This window comes from Giraffa tippelskirchi, chromosome 2 (assembly GCF_054371585.1).
Source record: "Giraffa tippelskirchi isolate mGirTip1 chromosome 2, T2T-mGirTip1v1.2.pri, whole genome shotgun sequence".
In the NCBI taxonomy this organism is placed as follows: Eukaryota; Metazoa; Chordata; class Mammalia; order Artiodactyla; family Giraffidae; genus Giraffa; species Giraffa tippelskirchi.
The window spans coordinates 109,261,316-109,281,216 of NC_137276.1; the positions used below are offsets into that span (position 1 = coordinate 109,261,316).

The 19,901-nt window shown below is 46.1% G+C and overlaps 2 protein-coding genes across 3 annotated transcripts in view; both read right to left on the minus strand.

Moving 5' to 3' along the window:
- Positions 1-19,901, minus strand: part of TSPEAR (thrombospondin type laminin G domain and EAR repeats) — a 184,109-nt gene that overhangs the window by 77,829 nt on the left and 86,379 nt on the right. The window lies entirely within an intron of this gene.
- On the minus strand, positions 11,979-12,743 carry LOC145538290 (uncharacterized). The gene has a single exon (XM_081570089.1). The coding sequence runs from the start codon at positions 12,741-12,743 to the stop codon at positions 11,979-11,981; it is 765 nt and encodes a 254-aa protein (XP_081426215.1).

Here is a 19,901-nt window from a genome sequence, read left to right on the forward strand (position 1 = left end):
GAAGTGGCATATCAGGTGGATGGAGATTAGAGCATTTCGGATAAGACAGCTATTCTGAAAAGAAGCCACCTGTACACCATCTACAAAAAACACCTTGAGAGTACACGGTCCAGAAAAAGAGCAAGCCCAAACGCAGGCAGAAGATAAAAAATAATAATAAAGAACAACGAAGTCAGCAAAAAGCAGACTAAGGGAGAGGAAGTCCATCAGCTTGCCCCTATGGAAGCAAGTACCTGCTAGCGGCCCTACCCCTCTGGCCTTCGACCCACACTTTGCCATGCGCAGTTCTCTGAGTTTTGACAAACGCAGACACACCCCCACCAGACCATACAGGCCCCCAAACTCCTGTTGCACGAGAACCAGCTCCTCCCTCGGTCCAAAGCCCCAACCAGTGGTGATTCAAAATCACTGCAGTTGTGTCTTTTCTAGGGGGTCACATGCATGGAATCATACACCAGGTGGCCTTTGGGGTCTGGCTTCTTTCGCTCAGCAAAATGCAGTGGCCGTGGTGCTGAGTGCATCCGAGGCTCATCCCTCTTCCTGCTGTGTAGCGTCCGTGGTGAGGGCGCTCCAACGTCTGTTCACTGGACAGTTGGGAGACATTTTCGTGACGTTTTTGATGATTATGAACAAACCTGCTGTCAATGTTCTCTGTGTACAGGTTTTTTGTGATCGTACTTTCATTTCTCTAGGATAAACACTCAGCTGCGGCATAGCTGGATCAGATGGGAACTGTATTTTAGCTTGATAGGAACCTGCTAAGCTCTTTCCCCTAGTGGCTGTGCCATTCTGCATTCCCAACACATGCGTGAAAGTTCTCGTGGCTGTGCATCCTTGGCCAACAGTCGATATTGTGAGGTTTTTAATGCTGGCCATTCTAATAGGTGTGAGGGCTTCCCAGATGGCTCGGTGGTTAACAATCCACCTGCCAATGCCGGAGATGTGAGCTCGATCTCTGGGGTGGGAAAATCTTCTGAAGAGGGAAATAGCAACCCACTCCAGTATTCTTGCCTGGGAAATCCCATGGACAGAGGAGTCTGGCAGGCTGCAGTCCATGGGGTCGCAAAGAGTTAAACACAACTTAGTGACTAAACAGGGCTTCCCTCATAGCTCAGTTGGTAAAGAATCCACCTGCAATGCAGGAGACCCTGATTCAACTCCTGGGTCGGGAAGATCTGCTGGAGGAGGGATAGGCTACCCACTCCGGTATTCTTGGACTTCCCTTGTGGCCCAACTGATAAAGAATATGCCTGCAATGCGGGAGACCTGGGTTCGATCCCTGGGTTGGGAAGATCCCCTGGAGAAGGGAAAGGCTACTCACTCCAGTATTCTGGCCTGGAGAATTAAGAGTCAGACACAACTGAGCAACTTTCACTTCACTTCACTTAGTGACTAAATAACAACAATAGGTATACAGTACTACCTTAGTATAATTCAAACTTGCATTTCCCCAAAGACCAGTGATATGTTCAGGTTCTCTAATGTACTTATTTGCCAAACTTTTCCACAGTGGCTGTGTCATTTATGATATTATTTTATGTATAAGAGCTCCAGTTTCTCCACATCCTTGCCAACACTGGCATGGTAATTGTTTTTAATTCTAGCCTTTCACATAGGTATGAAGGGGATCTTGTTGCAGTTGTAATTTGCACTTCCCTAATGAGGAATGATGTGGAGCATCATTTTATATGCTTATTTGCCATCCCTGCATCTTCTTTGGTATTTCTTCAAATCTTTAGGCCCTTTTCTTTGTTAGCTTTTCTTGATGTTGGATTTTGAGTGTTCTTTATATATTTTGGATACAAGTACTTTGGTCAGATGTGTGATTTGCAAATATTTTCTCCCAGTCTATGGCTTGAGTTTTCATTCTTTAAGAGTGTCTTTTGATGAACAAAATAGTTTCATACTGATAAAGTCCAGTGTATTAATTTTTTTCTTTTAGCGATCATGCTTTTGGTGTTGAATCTAAGAACTCTGCCTAACCACAAGGTCACAGAGATTTTCTCCTATGTTTTCCTCTGAAAGTTTAAAACTTTTACATTTTGTATTTAGCTCTCTGATAAATTTTGATTAAAGTTTTACATTAAGTAAAAATTGAGGTATGGGTCAAGGTTTATTTTGTTTGTTTGTTTTGCATATAGACATCCATTGTTCCAAACTGCCTTTGCACTTTTATCAAAAATCAGTTGATTTCATTTGTGTGGGCCTGTTTTTCTTTTCTGTATCATTCGTCTGGGACTGTACCTTTGCCAGCACTGGATTGTCTTGATTATTATAGCTTTATGCTAAATACTGAAGTCAGATAGGATAAAACCTCCAACTTTCTTAACTCATTTTCAAATTTTTTGGCTCCTTGAGCTCCTTTGCCTTTCCAAATAATTTTAGGGTCAACTTATTGGTACTAACAAAGAAATCCTGTTTTTTATTGGGATTACTTTGAATCCATAGATCAATTTGGAGGCGATGTGCTGTGTTTAGTCGCTTAGTCGTGTCCAACTCTTTGTGACCCCATGGACTGTAGCCTGCCAGGCTCCTCTGTCCATGGGGATTCTCCAGGCAAGAATCCTGGAGAGGGTTGCCAAGCCCTCCTCCAGGGGATCTTTCCAAGCCAGGGACTGAACCCATGTTTCCTGCATTGCAGGCAGATTCTCAAACATCTGAGCCACCAGGGAAGCCCAAGAGTACTGGAGTGGGTAGTCTATCCCTTCTCCAGGGGATCTTCCCAACCCAGGAGTCAAACCAGGGTAACCTGCATTTCAGGCAGATCCTTTACCAGCTGAACTACCAGGGAGGCCCCAGTTTGGAGGCAACTGACATCATAATAATATTTAAACATGTAGACATGGTCTAGTTCTACACTTATTTGTGTCTTCTTTTTCTTTCATCAGTGTTTTTATAGATGTCATTATGAACATATTCTGTAAAACTTATACCTGTTTTCATTTGTTTATTCTAATATACTTTTAAACAAAAAAGTTAATTCAATTTCATTGGTATTATGTAGAAATATAAATAGTTTCTAAAATTATTTGTTTGTTTATTATTTACAGTTGTGCTGGGTCTTCACTTCTGTGTGAGGGCTTTTTCTAGTTGCGGTCCATGGGCTTTCTCATTGCAGTGGCTTCTCTTGTGGAGAATGCGCTCACGGTGCTCAGGCTTCAGTGGTTGCAGCAGGTAGGCGCAGTAAGTGTAGCTTGCAGGTCCTAGAGTGTGTACATGCATGCACGCTCAGTTGCCAGTCGTGTCTGACTATTTGTGACCCCATGGACTGTGGCCCACCAGGCTCCTCTGTCCATGGGATACTCCAGGCAAGAATACTGGAGTGGGTTGCCATGTCCTCCTCCAGGGGATTTTCCCAACCCAGGGATCGAACCTGCATTGCCTGTGTCTTCTGCACTGGCAGGTGGATTCTTTACCACTAAGCCACCTGGGAAGCCCCCTAGGGTGTGTGGGCTTCAGTAATTGTGGCATGCAGGCTGTAGTTGCGGTGCACCGGCTTTCGTTGCTCTGCAGCCTGTGGAATCTTCCCAATCAGAGGTCGAATCCATGTCCCCTGCATTGGCAGGTGGATTCTTATCCACTGAGCTCCCAGGGAAGCCCAAGAAATATAATTAATTTTTATTACTCCAAGCTTGCATCCTTCAACTTGCTAAACCCTCATGTATTTCTATGAGTCTTTTTATAGTTTATTAAGGGTTTTCGATGTGGACAATCACGTCCTCTGTGAGTAGAGATGATTTTGTTTCCTCATTATGCACCCTTTTATTTGTTACTTTGTTGCACAAGACGTGATCTTACCTATGATGTTGAAGGAATGCAGAGAGAAGAAACCTGTGTCTTGCTCTTGGTCTTAGAGGAAAAGCATTCAGTCTTTTACAAAAATCCTCATCAAAATACTAGCAAACTGAATTCAGCAGCAAATTAAAAGAATTGTACACCATGACCAAAGGGGATCGCCTGCGGGAATGAACGGGTGGAAGGATTCATATGAAAATCAATGAATATAACACACCACATTAATGGAATGGAGTGGAAAATACATAATCATCTCAATTGATGCAGAAAAAGCACTTGACAAAATTCAACACCTTTTATGATAAAAACACTCAACAAACTGAAAATATAAGGAAACTGCCTCAATATAATTTTAAAAAATACATATATGAAACACCCACAGCAAACATCACACTCAACGTTGAAAGACTGAAAGCATTTCTTTTAAGATCAGGAGCTAGGCAAGGTTGCCCACTTTTGCAACTGCTATTCATCAGTCCTGGGAGTACTAGGAGAGCAGCTGGGCAAAAGAAAAAAAGGCATTTAAGTTGAAGAAGAAGCAAAATCATCTCCGTTCACAGATGTTATATGTACATAATTCTTATATGTACAAAATCTTAAAAATTCCATACCTACACACAAAACCGTTACAACTAATAAGTGAATTCAGCAAAACAGCAGGATACAAAGTCAATATATGAAAAATTAGTTGCATTTCTATACACTAATAATGAAAGCTAAAAGGAAATTACAAAAATGATTCCATTTAGAATATCATCGAAAAAGTAAAATACTTAGGAATTAATCAAGGAGGTCAAAAATTTCTACAGTGAAAACTACAAATCATTGTTGAAAGAAATAAAAGAAGACATAAGTAAATGGAAACACTTCCCATATTTATGGATTGGAAGGTTTAATATTGTTAAGATATCATTACTATCCAAAGCAATCTATATATTTAATGCAGTTGCTATCAACATCTTGATGACTGTTTGGAGAAATAAAAAAACTCTTTCAAAAATTCATATGGAATTTTAAGGGACCCTGAATAACCAAAGGGCTTCCCTTGTGGCTCAGCTGGTAAAGAATCCCCCTGCAATGCAGGAGACCTGGGTTCGATCCCTGGGTTGGGAAGATCCCCTGGAGAAGGGAAAGGCTACCCACTCCTGTGTTCTGGCCTAGAGAATTCCATGGACTATAGTCCATGGGAACACAAAGCATCCCTACGAACAAAGCTGGTGGAGGTGATGGAATTCCAGTTGAGCTACTTCAAATCCTGAAAGATGATGCTGTGAAAGTGCTGCACTCAATATGCCAGCGAATAGGAAAACTCAGCAGTGGCCACAGGACTGGAAAAGGTCAGTTTTCATTCCAATCCCAAAGGCAAAGAATGCTCAAACTACCACACAATTGCACTCATCTCACACACTAGTAAAGTAATGCTCAAAATTCTCCAAGCCAGGCTTCAGCAATACGTGAACCGTGAACTTCCAGATGTTTAAGCTGGTTTTAGAAAAGGCGGAGGAACCAGAGATCAAATTGCCAACATCTGCTGGATCATCGAAAAAGCAAGCGAGTTCCAGAAAAACAGCTATTTCTGCTTTATTGACTATGCCAAAGCCTTTGACAGTGTGCATCACAATAAACTGTGGAAAATTCTGAGAGATGGGAATACCAGGCCATCTGACCTGTCTCTTGAGAAACCTGTATGCAGGTCAGGAAGCAACAGTTAGAACTGGACATGGAACAACAGACAGGTTCCAAATAGGAAAAGGAGTACGTCAAGGCTGTATATTGTGACCCTGCTTATTTAACTTATATGCAGAGTCCATCATGAGAAATGCTGGGCTGGAAGAAACACAAACTGGAGTCAAGATTGCAGGGAGAAATATCAATAACCTCAGATATGCAGATGAGACCATCCTTATGGCAGAAAGCGAAGAAGAACATAAGAGCCTCTTGATGAAAGTGAAAGAGGAGAGTGAAGAAGTTGGCTTAAAGCTCAGCGTTCAGAAAACTAAGATCATGGCATCTGATCTCATCACTTCATGGGAAACAGATGGGGAAACAGTGGAAACAGTGTCAGACTTTAGTTTCTTGGGCTCCAAAATCACCGCTGATGGTGACTGCAGCCATGAAATAAAAAGACGCTTACTCCTTGGAAGGAAGGTTATGACCAACCTAGATAGCATGTCTAAAAGCAGAGACATTACGTTGCCAACAAAGGTCCGTCTAGTCAAGGCTATGGTTTTTCCAGTGGTCATGTATGGATGTGAGATTTGAACGGTGAAGAAAGCTGAGCACAGAAGAATTGATGCTTTTGAACTGTGGTGTTGGAGAAGACTCTTGAGAGTCCCTTGGACAGCAAGGAGATCCAACCAGTCCATCCTAAAGGAGATTAATCCTGGGTGTTCATTGGAAGGACTGATGTTGAAGCTGAAACTCCAATACTTTGGCCACCTCATGCGAAGAGTTGACTCATTAGAAAAGACCCTAATGCTGGAAAAGATTGAGGGCAGGAGGAGAAGGGGACGACAGAGGATGAAATGGTTGGATGGCATCACCGACTCGATGGACATGGGTTTTGGTAAACTCTGGGAGCTGGTAATGGACAGGGAGGTCTGGCGTGCTGCGATTCATGGGGTCGCAAAGAGTCGGACAAAACTGAGCAATTGAACTGAACTGAATAACCAAAAGAAAAAAAAATCCTTAAAAAGAACAAAGCCAGAGGGATCATACTTCCTGATTTCAAAACTCACTATAACGCAGCAGGAATCAAATAGAATGGTACTGGCACAAAGTCAGACATAGAGATCAATGGAAGAGAATACAGGATCCAAAAATAAACCCTCACACATTAGGTCAAGTCATTTTTGACGAGGGTATTAAGTCCATTCACTGGAGGAAAAACAGCCTTTCAACAAATGGTTCTAGGAAAAGTGGATATTCACATGCCTAAGAATGAAGTTAGATCCATACCTAATATCATACACAAAATTAACTCAAAGTGGATCCTCAATCTAAATGTAAGACCTGTAACTCTAAAATTCTTTGAAGAAAAAATAGGACAAAACTTCACAACCTTGAATTTGGCAGTCATTTCCTGGATATGACACCAATGCCACAGTCAACATACGAAAATATAAAAACTGCACTTCACTAAAATTTTAAGTATTTTTCATCAAAATGTAGTATCAACAGAGAACAAAGGTAACCAAAAGAAATGTGAGAAAACATTTGAAGATCGTATATCTGATAAGATATTGATATCAAGAATGTATTAGTTCAGTTCAGTCGCTCAGTCGTGTCCGACTCTTTGCTACCCCATGAATCAAAGCACGCCAGGCCTCTCTGTCCATCACCAACTCCCGGAGTCTACCCAAACCCATGTCCATTGAGTCGGTGATGTCATCCAACCATCTCATCCTCTGTCGTCCCCTTCTCCTCCCGCCCCCAATCTTACCCAGCATTAGGGTCTTTTCCAATGAGTCAACCCTTCGCATGAGGTGGCCAAAGTATTGGAGTCTCAGCTTCAACATCAGACCTTCCAATGAACACCCAGGATTGATCTCTTTCAGGATGGATTGATTGGATCTCCTTGCAGTCCAAGGGACTCTCAAGAGTCTTCTCCAACACCACAGTTCAAAAGCATCAATTCTTCGGCGCTCAGCTTTCTTCACTGTCCAAATCTCACATCCATACATGACCACTGGAAAAACCATAGCCTTGACTAGAAGGACTTTTGTTGGCAAAGTAATGTCTCTGCTTTTAAATATGCTATCTAGGTTGGCCATAACCTTCCTTCCAAGGAGTAAGCGTCTTTTAATTTCATGGCTGCAGTCACCATCAGCAGTGATTCTAGAGCCCCCAAAAATAAAGTCTGACACTGTTTCCACTGTTTCCCCATCTATTTCCCATGAAGTGATGGGACCAGATGCCACACACACACAGAAAAACTGTACAAAAAGGATCTTCACGACCCAGATAATCACGATGGTGTGATCACTCACCTAGAGCCAGACATCCTGGAGTGTGAAGTCAAGTGGGCCTTAGAAAGCATCACTACGAACAAAGCTAGTGGAGGTGATGGAATTCCAGTTGAGCTATCTCAAATCCTCAAAGGTGATGCTGTGAAAGTGCTGCACTCGATATGCCAGCAAATTTGGAAAACTCAGCAGTGGCCACAGGACTGGAAAAGGTCAGTTTTCATTCCAATCCCAAAGAAAGGCAATGCCAAAGAATGCTCAAACTACCGCACAATTGCACTCATCTCACATGCTAGTAAAGTAATGCTCAAAATTCTCCAAGCCAGGCTTCAGCAATACGTGAACCGTGAACTTCCAGATGTTCAAGCTGGTTTTAGAAAAGGCAGAGGAACCAGAGATCAAATTGCCAATATCCGCTGGATCATCGAAAAAGCAAGAGAGTTCCAGAGAAACATCCATTTCTGCTTTATTGATTATGCCAAAGCCTTTGACTGTGTGGATCACAATAAACTGTGGGAAATTCTGAAAGAGATGGGAATACCAGACCATCTGACCTGTCTCTTGAGAAACCTGTATGCAGGTCAGGAAGCAACAGTTAGAACTGGACATGGAACAACAGACTGGTTCCAAATAGGAAAAGGAGTACGTCAAGGCTGTATATTGTCACCCTGCTTATTTAACTTCTATGCAGAGTACATCATGAGAAACGCTGGGCTGGAAGAAACACAAGCTGGAATCAAGACTGCCGGGAGAAATATCAATAGCCTCAGATATGCGGATGACACCACCCTTATGGCAGAAGTGAAGAAGAACTAAAGAGCCTCTTGATGAAGGTGAAAGAGGAGAGTGAAAACGTTGGCTTAAAGCTCAATGTTCAGAAAACTAAGATCATGGCATCCAGAATGTGTAGAGAACTCCTAAAACTCAATAACAACAACAACAAAAAACTTAACTCAAAAATGAGCAAAGGGTACGAACAGACCTTTTTCCAAAGAAGATATACCAATGGCTAATAAGCACATGAAAATATACTCAATATAACTAATCATTAGAGAAATGCAAATCAAAACTACAATGAGGTACCACCTTATACCTCCTGGTATAATGATCATTTATTTTAAAAAGCAGCAACATAAATATTGGTGAGAGTGTGAAGAAATTGGAACACTTGTACACTGTTGGTGGGAACATGAACTGGTACAGCTACATGGAAATCAGTATGATGGTTCCTCAGTAAATTAAAAGGAGAATTACTGTATGATCCAGTAATTTTACTGGGTATATGCTGAAAAGAATTGAAAGCAGAATCTTGAAGAGATATTTATAAAAGCACGTTCATAGAAGCCTTTTTCACAATAGCTGAAAAGTGGAAGCAATTCAGGTGTTCACTGATGGATGAATGAATAAGCAAAATGTGGTATATATACACATAGAATGGACTATTATTTACCGTTAAAAAGAAGTAAATCTGGTACTGTTACGGATGAACCATGAGGACATTATGGCAAGATAAATAAGCCAGTCACAAAAAGACAAATACTTTGTGATTTCACTTACATGAAGTACTTTAGAGATGAAAAGTAGAATGACGCTTTCCAGGGGCTTTGAGAAAGAAGTATGGGAATTGTGCTTAATGTGTATAGAGTTTGTTTTGCAAGATAAAGAGTCCTGAGTATGGATAGTGGTGATGGTTACACAAGGTTATGAATGTACTTAATACCATTGAACTCTACACTTTAAAGTGGTTAAGGTTGTAAACTTGGTGTTATGAATATTTTACCTCAATAAAAAAATAGAAAAAAGGCTACCAAGGCATGAAGAAACATGGAGGAAACTTACATGCACATTACTAAGTGAAAGAAGCCGATGGGAAAAGTTTCCTTTCCTGATGGTTCCAAGGATACCTTTTCTGCAAAAGACAAAACTATGGAGTCAGTAAAAAGATCAGTGGTTGCCAGGGGTTAGCAGGGAAGAAGAGATGAATAGATGGAGCACAGAGGATTTTTAGGGCAGGGAAACTATTCCCTAATGGTCCATATGTGTTATAATACATGTATCAAAACACATAGAACTTAGCAACAGCAAGAGTGAACTCTAACCTAACCTATGGGCTTTGGGTGATATTAATGTGTCAGTGTAGGTTTATCCATTATAAGGAATGTAGCCCATTTGTAACAAATACATCAAATCACAAGATACTGATGGTGGGGTAGGCTGCGATGTGTGAGGGGAGGACATATAGGAACTCTGTACTTCCCACTCAGTTTTGCTGTGAACCTAGAACTGCCTTAAAAAACAAGATATGTTAAGTTGATACGGACAATTAAGGAGATCTGGTTTTTAAGTAAGTTTAGGTTATTTGTGTCTTCAAGGAATGAGTCCATTCCACCTTAACTGCCTTTTAATATCTGTGGGGTCTGTCCTAATTCCTCCTCTTCCATTCCTACTATTTTATCTCAGAGTTGAGGCAATATCCTTTGGAAGAGCCAACCCGTGTCCTGAGAATTATGAATATTTCCAACAGGCAGGTGGGGGCAGGTCCCTTTAAGGCTCTGTTTCGTCTCTGCAAATCAGTCCAGCTAACTTTATGGGTTTTCAATGGCACCCCACTCCAGTACTCTTGCCTGGAAAATCCCATGGACGGAGGAGCCTGGTAGGCTACAGTCCATGGGGTCGCTAAGAGTCGGACACGACTGAGCGACTTCACTTTCACTTTTCCCTTTCATGCACTGGAGAAGGAAATGGCAACCCACTCCAGTATTCTTGCCTGGAGAATCCTAGGGACGGTGGAGCCTGGTGAGCTGCCATCTGTGGGGTCGCACTGAGTCGGACACGACTGAAGCGACTTAGCAGTAGCAGCAGGCTCAGCCTCACAGCTGTTTGCTTATCATTTCTCAGGGGACACTTAAGGGAGACCCGCTGTGGACAGGGGAGTTCCTCAGAACAGCTCTCTTCTGTCTGGCATCCTGACCCCAGACACTAGCTGCCCCATGCTGCCCCCAATTCGCAGGACAGCTCTAAAACTGAGGGGTCCATGGTGCTCCACCGGGGTGTCAGGCCTGGGTCCTGGAATCCTTCTCGAGGTGGCGAGCTGGGCAGCTGTGAGACCCACTCCGTTTCTTTCCCCTCCCAGGCGGGCCTGTGCTGTCCTCCTCAAGCCCAGCATCTCAGCCTCCTTGTGCCCTGACCTTGTTAGCTCTCTGGATCAGTCAGGTGGGAAGGTCATCCAGCCCCTCTCAACCACACGGTTGGAGCAGCCCTCTCCCCTCCCACCATATTTCTGCTAAAAGTGCAGACCCACTGGCGGACCAAAAGGGGTGACCCCAGCCACATACAGGTTGTGTTACATGGGGTCCTCAGGCCACCCACACGGAGCAGACTCAAGGGGCCAGTTTGCCCTTATGTTTCAAGTGGGCAGAAGCAGTCCAGGGAGCCTGAGAAACCCCTAGACCATGAGGGGTCTGCAGGGGACCAGCCGGGGACCAGGGCCTGAGCGGGCACTGACTTCTTGGAGAAGCAGGAGCCCCAGCTGGTGACCTGCCCAGAGGAGTCAGGCCACTGTCCTTTGCGGTCTCAGTCACTTCCTGCCGGGGCTTCCCCGGTGACTCAGATGGGAAAGAATCTGCCTGCAATGTAGGAGATCGGGTTCGATCCCTGAGTCAGGAAGAGTCCCTGGAGAAGGGAATGGCAACCCACTCCAGTATTCTTGCCTGGAGAATGGACAGAGGAGCCTGCTGGGCTACAGTCCATGGGGGTCTCAAAGAGTCGGACACGACTGAGTGACTAACACACTCACTGCCAGAAATACTCACAGCTGGAGGAGACTAGTGTCAGGTCACAATCATTGGTTTCCTTCCACCCCTGCACCCACCCCACCAGAGAATCACATGAAGGGAGCAGACCAGGTGATGAAGTGAGTTTATTTATCCAAGTGCCTGAGGGGGCGCTGACAGGTTGGAAGTCGAGGCCAAGTGACCCGGACAGAGGACCTGGAGGGGTAGGGGGCAGGTGACCCAGAGACAGCTGGAGGCGACTCCTGGGAGGCAGGAGCCCTGGGAGCCATGAGGTCGGGGTTCCTGGGGTAGCTCAGTTGGTCAGGACAGTGGAGACATCGGGGACCCAGTCCTGAGTGAGGGCAGCCACCCAGCCCAGGTCAGGACAGAGGGCCGAGTCACAGGTGGAACCTGAGCCTGGCTGGCCCTGGGGTGACATGCCAGGTCAGCAGCAGGGTTCCGGGGCTGAGGTTGGGAGGCAGCAAGCAGGGCGGGAGCACACAGGCTTGCAGAGCAGGGACACACAGGAGGCCGGGCGGCAGCAGCTGGGCTGGCAGGAGGAGGTGGGCCCGTAGCAGGCGGGGCGGCACACAGGGCGGCAGAGGAGGGACACGGAGGAGGAGGGTCTGCAGCAGGACGAGGGGGCTGAGCAGGGGGACGCCTCAGAGCACACGGGCCTGCAGCAGACAGGCCTGTAGCACACAGGTGTACAGCAGACAGGCGTGCAACAGACAGGCCTGCAGCAGACAGGCCTGCAGCAGACGGGCTCACAGCAGTCCTGCTGGCAGGGGGAGGAGGTGCAGCAGGAGGGCTGGCAGCTGGACTGCTGGCAACGTGAGGAGGTTGAGCAAGGGGAGGCCTCACAGCAGACAGGCCTGCAGCACACAGGTGTACAGCAGACAGGTATGCAACAGACAGGCCTGTAGCAGACAGATCTGCAGCAGACGGGCACACAGCAGGCCTGCTGGCAGGGGGAGGAGGTGTAGCAGGAGGACTGGCAGCTAGACTGCTGGCAGCCGGAGGCTGGGCAGGAGCCGCTGCAGGATGGCTGGCAGCAGGGGCTGGACTCGCAGCTCACTGGGGCGCAGAGGAGGGTCAGGCGGGGGGCCGGGGCACAGCAGCTGGAGGCACAGCAGGGGGGCTCGCAGCAGCTCTCTGGACAGTCGTAACTCAGGTCGCCAGAGCAGACGGACAGGGTGGAGGCAGCCATGGTGGAGGTGATGGGGCTGGAAGAGGTGTCCGTGTGCGTGAGTGTATGAGCTGTGTGTGTGAGGTGCTTGGGGATGCAGGGCTTTTATACCTGGCCCGTGGCTTGTGTTGTCCCCACAGGAGACTCCCAGGCCCTCCCTTCCTTGTTGGCGTTGAGAGCTGGCTGCAGGAGCCCCTCATTAGTGCTGGCGTAGTTTCCACAATAGTTTTCACTCATTAAACTTGTGAGTATAAATATCCCATGTTGCAGGATGTTTTCCCATTTCACCTTTGTTTGGCTCCAGAAAAGATATAGAAAATATCTGAGGTAAGATCCGAAAGGAAATCAACCCTGAGTATTCATTGGAAGGACCGATGCTGAAGCTGCAGCTCCAATCCTTTGGCCACCTGATTCAAAGAGCTGACTCATTAGAAAAGACCCTGATGCTGGGAAAGATTAAAGCAGGAGGAACAGGGGACAACACAGGACGACTTGGTTAGATAGCATCATTGACTCAAGGGACATGAGTTTGAGCAAGCTCTGGGAGATGGTGAAGGACAGGGAGGCCTGTTGTGCTGTAGACCATGAGGTCACGAAGAGTGGGACACGACTGAGCAACTGAACAACAGGAACAATGCTGAGTGAAGGAAGGAAGGAAGGAAGTTTCCTCAGCAAGGAAGTTTCTGTAAATAGATGAGGAAGCCCAGGCACAGAGACGTTAAGCAACCATCTCAAGGTCACACAGCCCAAAGTATCAGGACTGGGACTGGAAGCCAGTCATCTGCATGTAGGATCAAGGCTCTTATCCAGGCCTTCCCCCAGGCCAACGTCAGTGCTAGACACAGAAGAAGCATGTGTCCAAGGAAATTTACCACCAGGCAGCTGAGCTGAAAATTTACAACAGAGGTGGGAAAGAGGGAAATTAACACCACAGAAAATCAACTCTGTGGTTTTCAGGACAAGCACTGCTAGTTCCTCCAAAGCACAGAGGTAAAGAATGCATGCTTGCTCAGGTCCTCAGCCATGTCCATCTCTTTGTGACCCCATGGACTGCAGCATGCCAGGCTCCTCTGTCCCCAACTATCTCCCACTGCTGCTGCTGCTGCTACGTTGCTTCAGTTTTGTCTGACTCTGTGCGACCCCATAGACGGCAGCCCACCAGGCTCCGCCATCCCTGGGATTCTCCAGGCAAGAATACTGGAGTGGGTTGCCATTTCCTTCTCCAGTGCATGAACAGGAAAAGTGAAGTGAAGTCGCTCATTCATGTCTGACTCTTAGGGACCCCATGGACTACAGCCTACCAGGCTCCTCTGTCCATGGGATTTTCCAGGCAAGAGTACTGGAGTGGGGTGCCATTGCCTTCTCCCACTATCTCCCACAGTTTGCTTAAATTCATACCCACTGAGTCGATGATGCTATCTAAGCATCTCACCCTCTGCCACCCTCTTCTCCTTTTGCTGTCAATCATTCCCAACATTAGAGTCTTTCCTAATGAGTCAGCTCTTCGCATCACGTGGCCAAAGGATTGGAGCTTCAGCTTTACCATCAGTCCTTCCAAAGGAATATTCAGGCTTGATCTCCTTGCTGTCCATGGGACTCTCAAGAGTCTTCTCCAACACCACAGTTCAAGAATATCAATTCTTTGGTGCTCAGCCTTCTTTATGGTCCAACTCTCACATCCATACATGACTACTGGAAAACCTATAGCTTTGACTAGACAGACCTTTGTTGGCAAAGTAATGTCCCTGCTTCTTAATATGCTATCTCGGTTGCTCATAGCTTTTCTCCCAAGGAGCAAGCACCTTTTCATTTCATGGCTGCAGTCACCATCTGCAGTGATTTTGGAGCCCCCCAAAATAAAGTCTGTCACTGTTTCCATCGTTTCCCCATCTATTTCCCATGAAATGATGGGACCAGATGCCATGATCTTAGTTTTTTGAACGTTGAGCGTCATGTCAGCTTTTTCACTCTCCTCTTTCACCCTCATCAAGAGGCTCTTTAGTTTCTCTTCACTTTCTGCCATAAGGTTGGTATCATCTGTATAACTCAGGTTGTTGATATTTCTCCTAACAATCTTGATTGCAGCTTGTACTTCATCCCGCCTGGCATTTCGCATGACGTACTCTGCATATAAGCTAAATAAGCAGGGTGACAATATACAGTCTTGATACTCCTTTCCCCATTTGGAACCAATCCACTGTTATATATCCAGTTATAATCGTTGCTTCTTGACCCACATACAAGTTTCTCAGGAGACAGGTAAGGTGGTCTGGTATTTCCATCTCTTTAAAAGTTTTGCATATATTGGGTTTAATAAAATGTAATTAAATAAACTCTACCTGTCTTTTTTCACTTTTAAATGTGGCTATTATAATAGTTAGGCTTCCCCTGTGGCTTAGCAGTAAGGAATTCACCTGCCAGCAGGAACTGCAGGAGACACAGATTTGATCCCTGGGTCAAGAAGTACCCCTGGAGGAAGGCACAGAAACCCACTCCTGTACTCCTGCCTGGAGAATCTCATGGACAGAAGAATCGGGCAGGTTACAGTCCATAAGGTCACAAAGAATCAGACATGCTTGAAGCAACTCAGCACACATTCATGCACATTATAATAGGTACAATTACATTTGAGGCCCCCAGTCAAGGCCCTTCATGCTGTCCTGCAGGTGTTTGCCTACCCAGCACTGTCCCTACAGGGCCAGGGTATGTCCCTCCTCTCCGTATATCTCAGGAGGGCTAGCTGCCTTAATACTTGAATTCCTGTGGACATCACCCAGTGAGCACCTGCCATTTCCAAAACCCCATCCCCCTTGGCTGTCGGTTCCTGTGATGGATAGCTTCAAGTGTCAACTTGACCAGGCCATGGTGTCCACTTGTCTGGTTAAACATGTCTGGATGTCATGACACAGTTGTTTCTTAGGTGAGATCAACAACGAAATTGGTGGATGCTGAGTAAAACAGATTGTGCTACAAAATGTGGGTGGGCCACACCCAAGCAGTTGAAGACCTTGAGACCAGGCTGAGGTCCCCCAAGGAGAAAGAGACTCTACCAGCAGGTCACCTGTAGCTGCAACACCAACTCTTCCCTCGAAGCTCACCCTGCAGATTTGGGTCCTGCCCACCTCCAACCTGTGTGAGCTAGCTCCTAAACATCAATCACTGCATATGTTCACATGTCTTATTGGCTCTTTCTCTGGAGAACCCTGACTCACACAAGCTCCCAGCATCACTGAATGTGGCTCTGACCATCCAGACCTCTGCACACAGAGGGAAGCACTCACACTCTTGTCCAGGGCACCAGAGAACGGCTGGCACTGGCCTGTCTGAAGCTGTTTCTGGAGGAAGCTTTACGTATTCAAAGCAGATGCTTTTTAAACGGGGTCTCCTTTGTCCCTAGTGAGGCCCCATGCTTCCAGTGTGCACGCCCGGGGCCTGAACATGCGCCCCACTGCCACCCCATCACTCACTGCATGCAGGGGTCTACAGGTGAGCAGGATACTTGGGCCAGAGGCTGCAGTCGATCTATGGCCAAAGGACACCCAGGCAGAGAGCAGCAGGGCGTGGTTAGCCGTGCCTGATGCTGTTACTGTCCTGGATGCAGCTCAAGGTCAGGTTTCTAAACCGGCCCAGCCTACTCTCTACAACAAAGGTCTTCCCAGGGTTTGAACAGATATGCACTCAAGGCACAGAGAGGGCATGACAATGGCTTTATTTCTCAACAGGCAGACCCCTCACCTAGGTCAGGACAAAATCCATGACCAACAAGGATGGAGAGCAGGATGCTTGCTGACACTCAGGGCCTGGAGGGAACCAGGAGCCAGCCAAGGCTGCTAACAGGAAATTCTGGGGCAGAAGGAGACCCCAGACTGGGCGCAAGGCTATGGAAGTTTCAGGTGAAAGTCAGCGTTGGCCCTGGAAGGAGTTGGCAACATGCCAGGTCAGCAACAGGGCTCCGGGGCCGAGGTTGGGATGCAGCAAGCAGGGCGGGAGCACACGGGCCGGCAGAGCAAGGACACGCAGGAGGCTTGGCGGCAGCAGCTGGGCTGGCAGGAGGGGGTGGGCATGCAGCAGGCGGGGCGGCACACGGGGCGGCATAGGAGGGACACGGAGGAGGAGGGTCTGCAGCAGGACGAGGGGGCTGAGCAGGGGGACGCCTCACAGCACACGGGCCTGCAGCAGACAGGTGTGCAGCAGACTTGCCTGCAGCAGACGGGCCTGCAGCAGACAGGTGTGCAGCAGATGGGGTCACAACAGGCCTGCTGGCAGGGGGAGGAGCTGCTGCAGGTTGGCTGGCAGCAGGATCTAGATTCACAGCTCAGTGGGGTGCAGAGGAGGGTCAGGCAGGGGGCCGGGGCACAGCAACTGGGGGCCTAGTACTGGGGCTCGCAGTAGCTCTCTGGACATTTGTCCACCTGCCAGGAGGACTCAGTGCAGGAGTCACAGGACCCGGGCATGCAGATCCGGCTGCTGTAGCTCAAGTCACTAGAACAGGCAGACAGGGTGGAGAAAGCCATCGTGGGGTTCCGGGGCTGGAGGAGGGTGAGGATATAAGTGTGAGTTAGTATGTGCCTGAGTGCCCAGGGCTGCCCAGCTTTATACCTCTCCTGTGTGTTGTGTGTTGTTCTGGTAGCAGCTTGATGAAATCTTTCCTTCCTTGTTTTTGTTTAGTGTCATGCTCTTTTTGGCAGCACTGGTCATTGTCTGTAAATACCTTTGGCTGGTGAGGCTCCTGAGTGGAAGCAGGGGTAACCTGCCCATATTTGTCTTCAGAAGAAAGATAATAGCAAAGCTTTTGATGCCTTTGCAAGGACAGTAGCAGTCAGGTCACTTTCTGAGAGGAATGGCCCTCTGCTCCAGTGGGGACAACAGCTGCTCTTGTAAACAAAACTTCCAGTCCCAAGGAAGGGACGAGAGCCAATCCCAGAATCAGGGCTTTGAGAGAAGGGAGGTATGTTCAGGAATGGACAGGTCTGGCCATGCCCCACTGGCTTGGCTGCAGGGTGTGAGCTGATAGAGCAGGCTGCACTTTGTGAGCTGATTCTGCTGCTTTTCAGGGGAGGTGAGGGGACCTGTATCTACTAGCAGTGAACCCGGGGGCTGATGTGAGGGGCTGTGTCCTCCTGGGGCAGAGACTGGCTCACAGAGAAGGGCTCAGATGCAGACGCAGGCTAGCCCAGAGAGAATGACCACTGGAGCAATTGCTTTTGCATTGCACCTGAGCTTTTATGGAAGCTGCACAAAAGAGTCTTAATGTTCACACCTACCTCTCTCCTCACAGTCCAGACAACGTCAGGGGCTCCTGCAGGCCTGTGTGCTGACTAGAACAACATCTTCTCCCACAAGGACCCCTTCCACTGGAAGGAATTCACCAGGATGAGGTCCTGGAGTCTGTAATAGTAAACGTCAGTAGGAGGGCCTGGTTGTCCATGAGCCTTGCGCACAGACACCAGCACACTGCACAGTGTGTCTCCAGTACTCCATCTACAGCTGTGACCTAGTGAGCACAATGGCATCTGGCCACGACCCTGTGTGCCCTCGCTTTTCAGCCATTGTGTTCTTCCAAGTCATGCCCTTGTCTGCAGGTAGCCCCCAGATTCCACAGAGGATTTGTCAGGGGCCAGTGGGCTTCTGAGTTCCAGCCTTCACTGACCTCTGATGGGTGGGGCTGGGGACTCTACTGGAGGACTGCATGGCAGTCAGACCACAATGGAGAAATATTACCTTAAAGAAATAATAGGTTAAAACTGTATAAATGTATTGAACAACTTTAATCTACACATCTAGGAGGCTGAATAAATTCCAAATAAGATACACACATAAGAATCACAAACAGACACATCCTAGTAAATACACTGAAAGTCAAAAACATGGAGAAAATCTCAAAAGCAGAAGGAGAAAAATGCTGAGTCACTCAAAAGGGAATCCCAGTAAGACTTACAGCTGACTTCCCATTGGAAACAATGGAGACCAGAGTCAATGGGACTATGTATTCTCAAAGTTCTCAAAGTATAAACTGTCAATCAATAATCCTATATACAACAAGCCATTTTTAATACATGGAGGAAAAATATATTACCAGATAAAAATAGAAAGAATTTGTTATTAGTTGATTCATCTTATAAAACATACTAAAGAAGCCAGTAACCAGATGGAAATTCTAATCCACAGGAAAAAACAAAGAGCACCAGTAAATGTAACTATGTAATTACAAAAAAAAATTCAAATTCATTTTTCTTGTTTCTTCTCTTAATTGATTTAACACAATTTAAAATAATATGTGTATAAAGCATTGTATAAATGTATTGCATACATTGTATGCAATGTATTGTTGGGCACACAGTTCATAGAAATGTAATATATTTGACAGCATCAGCACAAAGGAGGCACATGGGAACACAGCTATATTGGGCAAAGGAAATGACAGCAGAAGATAACTCAGATCCACAAGAAAAAGTGAAGAGAACCAGAAACAATAAAAAGGTTAGCATAAAACAAGCTTTAAATTTATATTGCTTTCCTTTCTTCTCTAAGCTTCTTAAAAAATCATAAAAGTATAATAAGTAGTAATTATAACCACATATCATTTGATTTTAACATTTTAAGGTGTAATATTGTAATAGCAAGACCACAGAAAAGATAGGAAGAAATAGAGTTATATATAAAATGGAGCAATGTTTTCATACATCACTGGAATTGAGTCAGTATAAATAAAACACAAGAGAAGACTCTACACGTGGACATCACCAGATGGTCAACACCGAAATCAGATTGATTATATTCTTTGCAGCCAAAGATGGAGAATCTCTATACAGTCAGCAAAAACAAGACCAGGAGCAGACTGTGGCTCAGATCATGAACTGCTTATTGCCAAATTCAGACTTAAATTGAAGAAAGTAGGGAAAACCACTAGTCCATTCAGGTATGACCTAGATCAAATCCCTTATGAGTATACAGTGGAAGTGACAAATAGATTTAAGGGACTAGACCTGATAGACAGAGTGCCTGATGAACTATGGACAGAGGTTTGTGACATTGTACAGGAGACAGGGATCAAGAAAATCCCCATGGAAAAGAAATGCAAAAAAGCAAAATGGCTGTCTGAGGAGGCCTTACAGATAGCTGGGAAGAGAAGAGAAGCGAAAAGCAAAGGAGAAAAGGAAAGATATTCCCATCTGAATA

What these genes read in the sequence shown, in the direction of transcription:
- LOC145538290 (XM_081570089.1), bottom strand. Translation starts at nt 12,743, where the DNA reads ATGGCTGCCTCCACCCTGTCCGTCTGCTCTGGCGACCTGAGTTACGAC.